General features: G+C 52.1%; 1 protein-coding gene across 1 annotated transcript in view; it reads right to left on the bottom strand.

Moving 5' to 3' along the window:
* Positions 1-16,520, bottom strand: part of ELP3 (elongator acetyltransferase complex subunit 3) — an 87,294-nt gene continuing 70,774 nt past the window's right edge. The window contains exons 14-15 of the mRNA XM_054001635.1: positions 15,647-15,728; positions 1-584 (exon numbers count right to left, since the gene is read on the bottom strand). Coding sequence (XP_053857610.1) covers positions 508-584; positions 15,647-15,728 — 159 coding nt within the window. The 3' untranslated portion in view covers positions 1-507. The remainder of the gene's footprint in view (positions 585-15,646; positions 15,729-16,520) is intronic.

The raw sequence follows: 16,520 nt of genomic DNA, 5'->3' as shown, positions 1-16,520 counted from the left end.
TAAATAAATAAGCCTGGAATTTATTCCCGTCCAGAGTAACACGCAGAGTTTTAACGCAGAACCAATAAAAGCTGACAGCAGCAGGAAAAAGGCGTTTTTCCCACCAGGCCACCCCAAATCCTGGAATTTCATCCCTCAAATGCAAGCACTGGAGCCCATCCCGAGGATGCAGCAGGATTAACCAAGGTAGCGAGACACTGGGAATGTCCAGGGGGAACAGGATGATCCCAGCCCATCCCCAGGCTGCAGCAGGATTAACCCGGCTGATGAGACACCTGGAATGTCCCCAGCCTCTTGGGGGGAACGGGATGATCCCAGGGCTGCTCTCCAGAGGAGATGATGCCCTACTTCCTAAAATCATGGAATTAGGAGGGATCATCAAGTCCAACTCCGGAGCTCTTTGCAGCCGTGGGCTCTGGCAGAAGCGAGTCCTGCGATGAGCGTTATTCCCGGGATGAGCGTTGCGTCCTTCCTGCTCCTCTTCCAGGATGAGGCTCTCCGGGATCATCATTCCAGCCTTTTCACCATGTAGGGCCCTTCCAGCTCGTAGCCGATCTTCCTGTAGTAATTCCTGGTGCCGACACCTGCGAGGAGGAGAACAACAGCGAGGTTTGATTCCGTGGGGACAAAGCTGGAAAAGCCGGGCCTGGGCAGGACAGGCCCTTCCATGGAGGAATGGCGCTGGAAGGAGCTCGGCCTCTCCAGGCTCGGCTGCTGTGGCGGAGCGGGGGCGTTTACTCGTTAGCAGCTGGACTAATTACGGTGCTGTTCAGGCAGGAGCTGCAGCTGCTCCTTCTGCCCTGGACTGTGCCCCACGTTCTTTGTCTCGGGAAAGGCCGAGAGGGAGAGGAACCGGCACGGAAAAACGGGAAACGCGAACCCCGGGCACGACAAAGCCAAAGGGCCCAGCTGTGGGATCGTCACCGGGAGCTGAAGGGCCCTACAGCCCCCAGAGCCATTCCAGGGCTCCGGGAATGAGCTCAGCTCCACTCCAGCTGCTCGAGTGGGCGCAATCCAATTTCCTCCTAGAGCAGGACGGCTCCCAGCGTTCTCCGAGAGCCTCTTCCCTGCCCGTCGTCTCCTTTTCCCGCAGGAAAGGCGGGACAGGCCCAGCTCTGCATCCTTCCCACCTCAGCTAATTACTCACAGGTGCACTAATTACTCGGGGAGGGAGGAGGGAAATGATTACTCGGGATCAGGATGGAGAAGACTCGGCTCTCCGGGAGGAAGAGCAGCCTCTCTTTCCTCTGATCCCTCTCCAGCCTTCCTGGAAACTCCAGGGCTTTCCAGGAATCGCTGGAACGGGCAGGGAATGACCCTGGTAACCCTTTCCATGGCTGCTTGAACAGGTTTGGTTAAAATGACCCTCAGCCATTTCCTGAATGCGCATTTTGGAGTTCCTGAATGGTTTAAGATCCAAAAAAATTCCCATCCAGCGTCCCCGTGCCCCAGCCAATGGTGGGGCTTGGACCTGGAGGGTCTTTAAGGTCCCTTCCAACTCCAGCCATTGTTGGATTAATCCCACCATTCCAAACAGGATCAATTTAAGGTGTGGAAAAGGCACCTGAACCCCACACCTGAAATGTCCTCGTGCCCCCCATTCCAGCAGCTAGGAAGACCCTGGAAAAGCACAAGGAATCCCAAACTGGGGAACACCTGAGCAAATTCCCTTCCAAGCAGTGGCAAAGTCCCTGTGGCGTCACAGCAGAGCCAGGACCAAGAACGCCCCAGAGGGACCCAAATTTGGAGCCTGAAATGAAGGAAAAGTCCAAAAAAAGCAAACACATCCATTCCCCTCTTCCTGGAAGGGTTGGGACCTCTGGCTTGGAGTAAACCATGGCCTTAACCAACATCTTGCCCAAAAAACATCCCCTGGATTCATCAGCAGAGCAGTTGGGGTACAAAACACAAATTTTGGCTCTGGAAGATCACCCACAACCCCAAACAACTTGGACAAAGGGTCAGCAACATCTGAAGGACAATTAATAATTCAACCGATGGTTAAAAACCACCTCCATCAGAGCTCTTTAACACTTCCCCTTTTTCCTTTATTCCCTGGAAAATGTGAGGGGTTTGAAGGCAACATCTCAGGGTGCTCCCATGAATCCCAGAGCTCCTCAGAGGAAGGAGTTGGGTGCCAGGTCTTCCTCCCTGGGTCCTGGCCATCGATGATGCCGACGTGTCCCCGTGTCCCGAGGTTCCAAGTGTCCCCATTGTCATCCCAGCCCCGCTCATGGCAGGAACTTCTTCCACAAAATTTCCCTCAGAGTCTTCCCTGGAGATGCCTGAAGGAGGCCTGTGGGAAGCCCGGACTGGAGCAGGGTCCTGTGTCCCCATGGAGAGCAATTCCAGAGGCCAGAGCTGGAGAAGAACCTTGGAATGCCCAACACTCCTGGAAGGTCTCCATGGCACAGGATCTCTTCCCAAATCTCTGTCGTTCTGATTTACCCCAAACACGCCCCAGAGCCGGTGGGACCTGTCCAGGCAGAACCCTTCCCGCTGCTCCCAGCCACATCCATGTTTTCCAAAAAAACCCAAATCCTTCCAGAAATATCCCCAAAGAACTATCCTGCAGGATTGGAAGACCAAAAACTTGGCTTTCCAAGGAAGAACTGGCTGAATTTCCCACCCTGCAGCTTTAGGAAAGGGATTTAACATTAAATATTCCGCATCCAACAACAGCAGAGCTCAGGCTGAGCGAGATTCATCCAGATCCAGATCCCGATCCAGCAGAAGGACAGAGGCTCTGATCCCACCTGCCTGGTGGGAAACCCATGGCCAGAAGCCGGGAAGGCTTTTTGGAAGTGTCCCCTCCCCTCAGGCTTCAAGTGACACATCCCCTGACATCACCAAATTTAATCCCCTTTTGGGAACACCGGAATCGTGGCGAAAGCTGCTGATAAAACCCCCAAACCCTGGAATTTCCATCCTGAAAATTAATGAAATACATTTTGGAAGCCTGCCTGGAGCAGGGGACAGAGCGAAGTGGCTCAAGCACCAGGGATAAACACAGCCCGGAGGGACGGACATGGGCACGGGACCGCGGCAGAACCAGCCCGTAAATCCCTAAATCCATAAATCCCCATCTCTGACTCAGCCCTGCCACGCTGGAATGCCGACACGGCATCCGAGCATCCTCCAAGATCCCTTGGCCATGGCTCGCCGGGCTTGGAACTGAGTGGAAATGAGGTTGTTTTCAGCATCATTAACGACCTCCTAATAGTTCATAAAATTTCCGCGGCAGAGACTTGCCGAGGCACACAAGGGACTCCATCTCTGCGTTTTTCCTGGCAACCACCGGAATCTTCTCGCGGGATGCGGAGTCCGGGCACGTCCTGACTTGCAGATTCCTTCCCCCTCAAAATATCCCAGGGATAACCTGAGCTGGCTGAGCTTGCCCAATGCCTCAGCCCATGGAGGTGCCAGCTGCGGTTTTCCGGGTTTTTCTGGGAGTAACCACCTGGATCAGGGCTTTGCCTGTGGAAAAGGGAGCCTGGACATCCCAGTGATCTCTGGGATCTCCGGTGAGTAAGGTTGTCCTTCAAGGGTGCTGGGAAAAGAATCGGCCAACAGGACAGGAAAAGGTTTTTCCAGAGAATCTCATCCCTGGAAATGTTCCAGGCCAGGTTGGAGCAAGCTGGGATGGTGTGAGGTGTCCCTGCCCAGGGAACTGGATGAGATTTCAGGACCTTTCCCACCCAAAGCATCCTGGAATTCTATGGAAGAACGATGTGACGTTCACCAAAATGGATTTCACCCAGAATGAGCAGAGTGTCTCAAGCCAGACACAGAAATTTTGGGACGGCCAAAGCTGCTTCTCTTGGCACCAGCGAGGCCGTTCCAGTGGAATTTCACTTTTTATGGAAAAGTCACGGAGATGGAAGTGACCAAAGCTTCGGCTGCCACCTACGGCATTCCAAGGACACACATGACACCGAGCCAGGCAGGAAGCGCGGGAGCTGCTGCTGCCACAGGACAGAGCAGAAACTTCCCTTTTTTAACCCAAAAACCCAAGAAGGAAACCACGAGCTCCAGGAGAATCTCCATGACCCAGGAGGGCTCAAAGGCCGTCGTTGAGAGGACACAAAGTGACATTTTCACAGAATTCACAGAATTCAGAGTCACATTTTAGTGTCACTCGAGCCCTGGCTGCATGACTTGGAGTTTGACGTCACCGTGAGCGAGGGAACACAACCTGAGGCTGTGAAAACAGAAGTTTTAGGTTTTTTTTTGTTTTTGCTCCTTGCTTTGATCTCCACCGAGTTCACGGTGACACTTTCCCTGCTGTCAATCCATGGAAATGTAGAAAAATAGGAAGAGGGAGGAATTTTTTCCTTGTCTGTTGTGTTCTGGATGCTGATGGAAAATCCATGAGTTTGGGAATTGGAGCTGGGAATGCACAGCAGCTCCATCCACAATTTTCTGTGAGTTTCCTTTGGCATTTCTGCTTCCCACAAGGCTGGGATTTATCTCCAGGGAAAACACGAGGCTGTTTCATGTGAATCCCAACAAATCCCCCGCTGGGAACCGGAACAACGGGGAGCAAGCAAAGGATCAGAGATAACCAAAAACTGCCTTATTAGAACCGAGGAAACGGGGGAAAATACCACTTTTTAACAGTGCTGAGAAAACCAGGGCACGTCGGAGCAATCCCGGGAAAGTTCTGAACTTAAGGAACCAAGGAATGATCCCTACAGCAAAGATTTTTATTTTAAATCAGAAAATTGGCAATGCATTTTCTGGAAGTTCATGAAGATACTGAGGAGATAAAAATCCTTGGAAAATTAGGGGGTTTTGGAAATGTTCCCCAGTATCCTGAGATGGTTTGGGTTGGGAGGGACCTCAAAGCTCATCAGACACCTTCCACTATCCCAGGTTTCTCCAAGCATTGTCCAACCTGGCCTTGGACACTTCCAGGGATCCAGGACCATCCCCGAATTCTGGGGAACCTGTGCCAGGGCCTCATTCCCTCTGAGAAAACGGGAATCCAGTATTATTTATTTAAAAGACAATTAAAAACCCATTTAATGTCACTGAACCTGTTTTAAATCACAGCTCTGGAAGCGATTTTTGATATTTTTTCCTAACACACGAGCGTCAGGGTCTGAAGCTCTTCCCCGCAGAGCGACTCTCAGTGGGATCGATATTCCCAGTGGGATTGAACCCAGGGATGGGAGAACCACAGCAGCCACCAGGAGCTAATTAGGGCTGTGACTGAGCCACGTCCTGGTGCACTCACACTCTGCTCCCATCGGCGCCGCGGGATCGCGGAATGATGAGCCCAAAATGAGAATCCTTCCTAAAACCAGCAGCGGAGTCAAACCCCAGCTGTGCCCGACCCCCACGCGCCGCCGTCTGTTGGACCTGCGGGAGGAATCCGCCCCCAAATCCTCTGGTTTTTAATGCCAAATACAAGCTGGGATTTGTTGTTCGTTTTTTCCCCCCTTTTCCTGCTGGGAACGCTTCCCGGAGATTCTAAATTACTGTTTTCACAGCCCCTGTGTCTGGCAGCGAGGTTCTGTCACGGCACGGCCCCGAGCAGCCACGATCCCACAGCTGGGTAATTTGAAACCGCAGATCTGTGATGAAAAAGGAGTCTTTGGAAGGCTGCGTGTCGTTCGTCAGCTCAGCAAATGCAAAACACCGGTGGCCTTGGAGAGCCGAGATGGGATCGTTTGTGACCCCTGATCCGTGGGCAGGAAACCTGGGATATATCCCTGGAATCGCCTCCCAGAGATCCCTGCTCCATTTAAATCCGGAGTGGATTTGATGGGAATGCAGAGAGATGCAGAACATTCCTGATGGGGCTGGATTTGATGGGAATGTGGAGATGCAGAACATTCCTGATGGGGCTGGATTTGATGGGAATGTGGAGATGCAGAACATTCCTGATGGGGCTGGATTTGATGGGAATGTGGAGAGATGCAGAACATTCCTGATGGGGTTGGATTTGGGAATGTGGAGATGCAGAACATTCCTGATGGGGCTGGATTTGATGGGAATGTGGAGACACAGAACATTCCTGATGGGGCTGATCCAACTTCTCGGCCGGAGAAATAAAAACCAGGGAAGAAACCACAGCACCTGAACGGCATTTTTGGAAAAAACCGAAGGAAATAAAGGCGGAATTACAGAACCGATGTTTGGAGGCCGAGTCTGCAGGTGAGACCCATCCCAGAGATTCCAGATGGGGAGATTCCATCTCATTGATCCCTTTATGATGGAATCATCATTTCCTTAGCAAACCCCAACTCCAGCGCCAGGAAAAGGCAGAGCTGGCAGATCTCCCACCTCCAATCCAAGCAAAAGGAAATATTTAGGAGATAATTCCGTAACTTCTGCGACGATTTAAGGAATTGCTGCCGTGGTGTGGCTGTGGAGCATCGGGAGAGACGGGGGCACGGCAATGTGTCTGCTCCTCACCCTCAGATCTGTCCCAGTTCCGGCATTTGGGAAGTTTTGAGGCTTCTCCAGAAGTGGTGGTTGGAATTTCCAAGCTGGGAGATGGATCTGGGATGAGTCACCGAGCATGTGAGGCATCCATGATCCGTCTTTTTTCCCCGTGGGCTCTGGGATGATAAACTCAGCGATGCTGAGAGCCAGCCCATCTCCTCCAGCAGGGAATCACAGGATGGCTCGGGCTGGGAAGGACCTTGGAATGTCCTTATCCATGGGCTGGGACACCTTCACTGCCCCAGGCCGCTCCAACCTGGACTTGGACACTTCCAGGGATCGAGCAGCCCCAAATTCTCTGGGAATTCTGTGCCAGGGATGCACTTCAGGTGGCTCACAAAAATAACACTGGTGGTTAAAAAGGAGCGGGAATGACCAGGAGGGGAAAAACCCTCCACGATTTCTCTGGTTTGACTTTGTCATCCCTCTTGGCAGGGCTCCTCCCTGGACTTCCCATCCCTGGAAGTGTCCAAGGAAAAGCTGGAGCAGCCGAGGACAGTGGAACTTCATCCCGAGGGTGGGACAAGGGGCTTTCAAACCCCTCCCAACCCAAACCATTTGGGATCTGGTGAGCTCCGAGCCTGTGCGTTCACCTGGGGCAGCACCGAGGAGAGGGGCAGGGAGCAGCAGCTCCACCTGGACCCCTGCAGATCCCTGGGAAGCTCTGATGTGATGGAGCAGGAATTCAGAGAGTTAAAATAAACTAATCCCAGCTCTGGATGGGCTTTTCCCAGCTTTTCCCAACTCCTGGGGTGATCCCACCAGGAATTCAGGGAGATAAAATACATCAATCCCAGCTCTTCCAAATTTCTGTTCTGGAAGGGACCACCCCAGTCCTGGGATGTTTTTTTCTGTTTTTTTCCCAGCTCCTGAGGTGATCCCAAGCTGGAGCTCCTGACATTACCAGGAATTCAGGGAGTTAAAATGAACCAATCCCAGCTCTTCCAAACTTCACCTGCTCTGCTGTTCCAAGCAGAGCACCCCAAACTCCGGATGGCTTTTTCCCAGCTCCTGGGAGCTCCTGACATCACCAGGAATTCACAGAATTAAGAAATCAATCCCAGCTCTTCCAAATTTCTGTTCTGGCGGGGAGCACCCCAGCTCTGGGTGGTTTTTTTCCCAGCTCCTGGGGTGATCCCAGTGATGGAGCTGGAGCTCCTGACATCACCAGGAATTCAGAGTGTTAAAATAAACCAATCCCAGCTCTTCCAAACTTTGCCTGCTCTGCTGTTCCAAGCAGAGCACCCCAGCCCTGGGTGGTTTTTTTTCCCAGCTCCTGGGGTGATCCCAGTGATGGAGCTGGAGCTCCTGACATCACCAGGAATTCAGAGTGTTAAAATAAACCAATCCCAGCTCTTCCAAACTTTGCCTGCTCTGCTGTTCCAAGCAGAGCACCCCAGCCCTGGGTGGTTTTTTCCCAGGTCCTGGAGTAATCCCAGCCTGGAGCTCCTGACATCACCAGGAATTCAGAGAGTTAAAATAAACCAATCCCAGCTCTTCCAAATTTCTGTTCCGGCAGGGAGCACCCCAGCCCTGGGTGTTTTTTTCCCAACTCCTGGATGTTTTTTTCCCGGCTCCTGGGGTGATCCCAAGCCGGAGCTCCTGACATCCCTGCTCCTCCTGCCTCCCACCGAGGAATCCATCCCCCGCGCCTTCCCCTCCGCGCACTCAGCCGTGAAGCGCCCCTGGCCCGTGGCCACCTTAATTTTCTCCTTGACAGACCCCGAATGGCGCCGGGGCCAGGACAGGCCGCGATCGCCCCGAGCATGGAAATGAGCTCCAGCCTCCTCGGGAGGCAGGCCTGGCTCCCAGGGATACACCGCGCCATTCCGAGGGGATGGCGAGGAAAGGGTGCCGCTGCCGCTGCCGGCTCTGTGGCTGAGGAGCCGCGGGAGGGGAATTCAATCTGGGCCCTTGTGCGGGAGATAAGGACACGGAGCTGTCGGAACACGCCACGGCCGGCTGCTCCCGCTGGCAGCGCAAACAGATAACGCTGACGGACGGACGTCAGCGCAGCGCCGCGGCCCCGCAGCTCTTCCCGGGATTTACAGAGCCGGGTTTCAGTGATGGAGAAGGAATTGTCAGTCTTGAGGCTGTCCCTGGCCACTGGAGGAGCCCCAGCAGCCTCTGCTGAATCCCAGTTTGGATTCCCTGAATCCCAGTTTGGATTCACTGAATCCCATTTGGATTCTCTGAGTCCCAGTTTGGATTAGCTGAATTCCAGTCTGGGTTGGCTGAATCCCAGTTTGGGTTGGCTGAATCCCAGTTTGGATTGGCTGAATCCCAGTTTGGATTTGCTGAATCCCAGTCTGGATTTGTTGAATTCCAGTCTGGATTAGCTGAATCCCAGTTTGAATTTCCTGAATCCCAGTTTGGATTCCCTGAATCCCAGTTTGGATTGGTAAATCCTAGTTTGAATTCCCTGAATCCCAGTTTGGATTGGCTGAATCCCAGTTTGGATAAACTTAATCCTGGTTTGGATCCACTGAATCCCAGTTTGGATTCATTGAATCCCATTTGGATTCTCTGAATCCCAGTCTGGATTGGCTGAATCCCAGTCAGGATTGGCTGAATCCCAGTTTGGATTAGCTGAATCCCAGTTTGGGTTCACTGGCTCAAGGATGCAGAAGGGAGCTGTGGACAATGAGTGGGATAAAACCACGGAGATGGTTTGGGCTGGAAGGGACCTTTATGGATCATCCCATTCCAACCCCGACACATCCCACCATCCCAGGCTGCTCTGAGCCCCGTCCAACCCGGCCTTGGACACTCCCAGGGATCCAGGGACAGCCACAGCTTCTCTGGGAATTCCAGCCCAGCCCCTCCCCACCTTCCCAGGGAATAATTCCTTCCCAATATCCCACCCAAATCCCCCCTTTTCCACTTCCACAGCCATTCCCTGTGTCCTGTCCCTCCATCCCTTGTCCCCAGTCCCTCCAAGCTCTCCTGGAGCCCCTCTGGGCCCTGAGCTCTCCCTGGATCCTTCCCTTCTCCATGTGAACGTTCCCAGCTCTCCCAGCCTGGCTCCAGAGGGGCTCCAGCCCCAGGACCAGCAGGGTTTGGAGATGGGAAATCCCCGAGCGGAGCCGGCGGCGATTCCCAGGCCGGGAGGAGATCCGGAGCCCGGCACGCGGCGTCGCCCGCGGACACGGCAGAGCCCAGAGCCGGAGGTCGGCCTGGCACCATCCCGACGCTCCTGGGAGATTCCAGAGCTGGCAGAACTCGGGGCCGGGCTGGCACGTGGATGTCTGACATTCCGTGTGTCCCGGCCGCTCGGGATCATCCCGGTGACATCCCAGTGAGATTCCCGGCGGAGGCACAGGGGCCGCCAAGCCCAGCAGGAAGGACGGAGCGGCGTCCCTCAAAAAAAAAAACACCCCAAAGGCACCAGATTTGTCATTTCACGGAATTCTCAAGGAATCCTGGATCTCTCCGGATCCCCGGAATCTGAGGATGACACCGGAACCGCCGGGTGCTGCTTGGGGGGGAACACAAAGGATCTGGAATTTTCAGATTTGTGGGAGCGCATCCGGTCACTCGGGAGAGGCGGGAGCCAGCATTCCCAGAATTCCGCGTACGTCGCTCCCGCAATTCCCACACCCAGCACTGGTGCTGCTTTAAGGGAGCAGCTGGAAGCGTTTGCTCCGGGATTAGGGTCAGATGGGGCTAATTATGGGATGTCAAGCCTCAAAGTCAAAGCAAGGGCCAGAGGAGCCATCACGGAGGTGACAGGAAAGGTTTTTGGGACAGGGAATTTGTCCTTCGTCCACCTTCACCGGGATCCGGAGGTTATTCCGTCATTCCTCCTCCCCAGCTCGCGGTACGGTGGGAAATCTGTGGGAATTTCATGGGAAGGGGCGAGGAGAACAAGATTTTAAACCCTTAATTCAGGATTCCCATGAAAGGGAAGAGCATTTCCTTCTAAATCACTGGAAGATGTTCACAGCTCTGATCCAACTCCACTTCCAACTGCTGGGAATTCCAGATCCCTGGGAGGGAAATCGCCCTCATTTCCTCCTTAATCGGATTCCTGAATAATTCCCACCCAGTCTAGGGTCAGAAATTGTGGATTTGGGGGGTTTTTGGGGGGAAGGGAAGGGAAGGGAAGGGAAGGGAAGGGAAGGGAAGGGAAGGGAAGGGAAGGGAAGGGAAGGGAAGGGAAGGGAAGGGGAAGGGAAAGGGAAGGGAAGGGAAGGGAAGGGAAGGGAAGGGAAGGGAAGGGAAGGGAAGGGAAGGGAAGGGAAGGGAAGGGAAGGGAAGGGAAGGGAAGGGAAGGGAAGGGAAGGGGAAAGGGAAGGGAAGGGAAGGGAAGGGAAGGGAAGGGAAGGGAAGGGAAGGGAAGGGAAGGGGAAGGGAAGGGAAGGGAAGGGAAGGGAAGGGAAGGGAAGGGAGGAAGGGAGGAAGGGAGGAAGGAAGGAAGGAAGGAAGGAAGGAAGGAAGGAAGGAAGGAAGGAAGGAAGGAAGGAAGGAAGGAATTCTCCACATTCCTTAAGGATTCCCCACATTCCTTATATTTTCAACAGCTTGTGGGGACACCAGAGGATCAAATTCTGAAATTCTTTCTTTTAGGTTTGCTGGGGGTTTGAAATGGGCAAAAAGAAGGGAATTTGGAGCAGGTAGAACTGAAAGTGAAAAACAACCCCAAAAAACACTCCCCCCCCCCCCAAAAAAAAACCCAACAAAAGGCAGAGCAAACACCCGGCAATTCCAGCTGCTGGCAAATGGAAAAACAGGGATTTCAGAGCTCGGGATAATGGAGCGATGCCTCCAGGGTCTCCCGTTGTTCCCAGCTGGAATGCCGATCCCGAGCTCCCGCCCCGCGGCACAAAGGCACCGCTCGAGCAGAAAATTACCTGAAATGAGCAAAGGGATAAACAAAAAATCGCTGCTTCTGAGAGGGGTTTCAGCAGGGGAGGCGGCACCTCCTGCTTCCTGCTGGAACAGCTCGGAATCCTGGGAAAAGGGCCCCAGTCCCGGCTCCTTACTGGGAATGTTCATCCTCTGTGGGCCGGGGAAAGATCTGGGTGTGTTTTGGGACAAGGATGGACCTTGAGATCTAAAGGGGTTCAAAATATCCAGGGAAAAACACATCCAGGGAAAACAGCATCCAGGGAAAATGGTATCCAGGGATAACGGGATCCAGGGAAAATGAGATCCAGGAATAACAGGATCCAGGGATAACAGCATCCAGGGAAAATGGGATCCAGGGATATCAGCGTCGAGGGAAAACTGCATCCAGGGATAACAGGATCCAGGAATAATGGGATCCTGGGATATCAGCATCCAGGGAAAATGGGATTCAGGGATATCAGCATCCAGAGATAACGGGATCCAGGGATATCAGCATCCAGGGATAATGGGATCCAGGGATATCAGCATCCAGGGAAAACAACATTCAGGGATAACGGAATCCAGGAAGATCAGCATCCAGGGAGATGGACAAATCCCACTGGACATTAATCCAGGAATTCTTGGATTGCAAACACAAAGGAAATTTGGGATATGGACACAAAGAACGTCACACTCAGAGCTTGGAGAACAAGATTTAAACCCTTAATATTCCCATGGAAGGGAAGAACATTTCCTTCTAAATTCCTGGGAAGTGTTCACAGCTCTGATCCAACCCCACTTCCAGCTGCTGGGAATTCCAAATCCCTGGGAAGGAAATCGCCTTCATTTCCTCCTTTATCTGATTCCTGAATAATTCCCACCCAATCTAAGGTCAGAAATTGTGGATTTGGGACGGACGGACGGACGGAAGGAAGGAAGGAAGGAAGGAAGGAAGGAAGGAAGGAAGGAAGGAAGGAAGGATTTCCCACATTTTCAACTCCCATTCCTATGTTTTGTGTAGGATTTGCCTTCATATAAATATAGATAATATTAATACTGATATAAAAACATCCTGCCAGGACACTTTGGAGAATCCCAACTTGTCCTTGTTTAAGGACAGCCAATATTCCCGCTCATTCCTGCCCCAAAATCCCAACTAATCCAACAATCAAACCCGTTTTCAGAGCTGTCACATCACCAAAACTCCAAAATTTAAGCCCATCTTGAACCAGAGGCTCACACACAGCAGGAATTCCCTGCTCCAGGTTTATTCCTGTCCTTTCCCAAATGCCACCGATGAATTCCTTTCCCAAAGGCCATCAATCCAAAGCAGACAATCCAATTCATTATTTCCACTTATCCGGGGCCACTTCTCCCATTAACAGCCCTGAGACCGGCATTCCTAAAAACAACAATTCCATTATGGAGGGAAAACTCCAGGGAGCCTTCCCAGAGCCCATCCATTAATCCTTGGAATCTCCTCATCCAGGAATCCGTGTCCCGGTTTCTCCGGTGATTTATTCCTTCCAGAGCTGTTTATGGAGGAAATGAGGCCGCTCTGGGCTGCCCTGGAGCTCTTCCTGTGATTTATGAGGAGTTTCTTCCAGCTTCTCTCCATAGAAATTCCTGGTTCTGGGTGGATTTAACACCCTGGGATGCAGCTGGAATTCCGAGCTTCTCTTCCCTGTTTCCTCCAGCACAGGAACCGGGGTGTCCCTGGAGTCAGCCACCGGAATGAGCCATTCCAGATCCCACAAAAACCACGGAATTAGTTAAATTTCTCCTCAGGATGGCAGATTCCTGCGGGAACGCCGAAGATTTGGGAGCCTGGAAAAGCCCTCCATTCCCAGTTTTTTTGGGATTGTGACATTGTCCTGTGGTTTGACATTCCCAGGAATAGCCAAGGACTTCAGAGCCTGGAAAAACCCTCCATGTCCTGGAATTTTTGGGATGTGGTGGCACCTCCTGTGGCTTTGCATTCCCATCAATAGCCAAGGATTCAAACAGGGATTTGTGGGATTGGAAGGACACTCCATGTCCTGGAATTTTTGGGATTGTGGCACCTCCTGTCGCCGTGGGACCGCTCTGCTCCTGATCTTCACCAGGAGACAACCAGGGATTTCTCCATTCCCATCTCCAGGTTTGGATCCAGGGATTTCTCCATTCCCATCTCCAGGTTTGGATCCAGGGATTTCTCCATTCCCTTCTCCAGGTTTGGATCCAGGGATTTCTCCATTCCCATCTTCAGGTTTGGATCTGGGGGTTTCACAGCAGGAAGATAAAAATTCCAGAATCTCACCGCTGAGGGGATGGAGAAGATTATTCACTAAGATTATTCCCGGAATCTTCTGGAGCCAAAAGGAAAACCAGTGCTGTTGGCCAAGGGAGGGAAGAGATTCCGATGGGAACAGCTGGAGATGCCAGGAAATGTCGGGATTTCCTTTTCCTTCCTGTTCTCCGCCCAAATTTCCCTCCCTCTGGATCGGGGAAAACACGCTTCCGAACCAGCGTCAATCCCAGCCCCTGCTGAACGATCAGCCCGAAAATCCCGGATTTCTCTGGGCTTTTCCAGCTTCCCAAATTCCTTCTCTAGAGCTGAGCAGGATCCAACCAGCTGCAGGACTTGGAGCTGGAAAAGGCCTTCCACGATCCTCTTTTCCAACCCCTTGGAATGACGATTTCACCCCCCTAAAAAGATGATTTCTGCTCATTTTTAACAAAGGGATGAGCCTGAAACTTCGCTCAAACCCCTCCACGCCGTCCTGTCCCAAAATTCCGTATTTTTCCTTTTGGAAAAATCATTTTCTGTTGGAAATGCAGCTTTGAACAGGCTCCCATATTAAAAATTCCATTTCAGACCCCAAAATTCCGCCCCGTGACGGAGGAAAAGCTCCAGGCTGTGTTTTTATTCCGGATAAAACCTCCGGCAGGACTGGAATTCAGCATCTCCAAGGAAACAGCTGGAAAACCTGCGGATCTTGGAGAAACTGCAGGATTTTGTGCTTGGCACTCCGGGGATATAAACGGAATCCAGGTGGAATTCCCAGTTCAGACTGGCACCACGCAGGAACAGGGAAACGACTGGGAGATGGAATTATGGAATTCTGGAATCTGGGTGGAATTCCCAGTTCAGACTGACACCAAGCAGCCCCAGAAAATGGGAAAGGACTGGGAGATGGAATCATGGAATTCCGGAATCCAGGTGGAATTCCCAGTTCAGACTGGCACCAAGCAGGATTCGGAAAACCCCTGGGAGACAGAATCATGGAATTCCAGAATCCAGGAGGAATTCCCAGTTCAGACCGACACCAAGCAGCAGCAGCAGCAGAAACAGGGAAACCATTTGGAGAGGGAACCATGGAATTCCAGAATCCAGGTGGAATTCCCAGTTCAGACTGACACCAAACAGGAATAGGGAAACAACTGAGAGACAGAATCATGGAATTCTGGAATCCAGGTGGAATTCCCAGTTCAGACTGACACCAAGCAGCAGCAGCAGAAACAGGGAAACGACTGGGAGATGGAATCATGGAATTCTGGAAGGGTTTGGGTGGGAAGGGACCTTAAATCCCATCCCACTCCAACCATGACGCCTCCCACACCATCCCAGATTGTTCCAAATTTTCCCTGGACACTTCCAGGGATGGAGCATCCACAGCTGCTCTGGGAACAACAAGCAAACCTATCCAGAAAATCCAGAAAATTCCCCTGGCAGCATCTGGCTCCTCCTGCACGTTGTCCCCACTCTCACTCTGACCCTCATCATTTCATGATCCATGAAAATCCCGGGATTTTAGATCCTGGATTTTGACAGGGAGCTGGTCAGCAGCTCGGATCCAAGCTGTGGATTTCTGCTTTTTGGGTTTTTTTTTTTCGTTTTTTTTTTGGTGGGGCAGCAGAAAACGAGGATTTTTTTCCAAAAAAACCCCTCTGGATCAGAGCTCCGCTGTGAAATCCCCTAAAATTCTTACGGCAACAAGAATTCCTCTGCCCGTCATTCCCCAAAACGGTAATTAATATTAAATGATTGTATTCCAGAGGGTGGAACAGCTCCCCAGGGAATGGCCACATTCCCAAAGCTCCAGCAGGGATTGCAGGATCCCGGATATTCCACGGTTCCATCCACCTGGAAAAGCTTCCCTGAGCTCCCAAAATCCCATCCACTCCAGCCCAGAATTGTCCCTCTGCTGTCCCCAGTGTTGGGAAAAATGGGAATTTTCCCAGCTTTTTCTCCCAGCTCCTTTCTCCGGGATAATTCCGGATGCATCCTCCCTTGACCCGAGGAGTGCTCCCAGCAGTGGGGTTATTTTCAGATTTAGATAAAAATATCCTGAAAAAATCCCCAAGGGATAAACAAAAATACCTGAAATTACGGCAATTTTCCGTGCCCCGTGCTCCTCCTTGGCGATCCTCTCCGCCTCCTCCATCAGCAACATTCCGAATCCCTGGAATGGCAGAAATAACGGGATTTAAAAAAAAAAAAATAAAAAAAAGAAAAAAAAGGAAAGTTCTGTCCAAACAGAAGCCACGGGCAAGAACGCGAAGATGGGTTCAAAAAAAATCCGGATTTCTGGCACGGGAATGATCGGGAATATTGCAGGATTGAGGTCAACAATGAATTCCTCAGGGAATTTCTCTCCTCGCCGTGGAATTATTCACCCGAACTTCCAGGGTCTGACGGGTTCTCCATGGCAGGAGCGGGACAGGGTCAAATCCCCTGATGGGAAATCGTCCTGGAATGTTAAACTGGAAATTCCCAGTGCCAGAGGGCAGGGATAGCTGGGATATGGGGAAGGAATTCCTGGATGGGATGGAATTCCCAGAGAATCCTTGGGAGTGTCCAAGGAAAGTTTGGAAAATCCCAGGATTTTGGGGTGGGAATGGGATGGGATTGAAGATCCATTGATCTCATCTCAAACTATTCCGGGATTCTGGGATCCAGGACACTCAGGATCCATCCCGAGGGATTTTTATGGAATTTGGGGATGGAAAGGGGAAGGGAGACCCTTCCTGGAGTCCCGAATTCCCAGGAATTCCCAGAATTCCTTCCCGGAGAGGAGTCGGGATGGGGATGGATCCAAGGCCAGGCTGGGAGAGGTGGGAATGGAGGGAATTCCCTGGGAAAGGGGAGCTTGGGGTGGGATCTTGGGAAGAAATTCCTGGCTGGGAGGGTGGGGAGGGACTGGAATTCCCAGAGAATCCCTGGATCCCTGGGAGTGTCCAAGGAAAGAAATTTG

The sequence above is a fragment of the Vidua macroura genome, chromosome 31 (assembly GCF_024509145.1).
Source record: "Vidua macroura isolate BioBank_ID:100142 chromosome 31, ASM2450914v1, whole genome shotgun sequence".
Classification (NCBI taxonomy): domain Eukaryota; kingdom Metazoa; phylum Chordata; class Aves; order Passeriformes; family Viduidae; genus Vidua; species Vidua macroura.
This window is presented reverse-complemented; position numbering and strand designations above follow the sequence as displayed.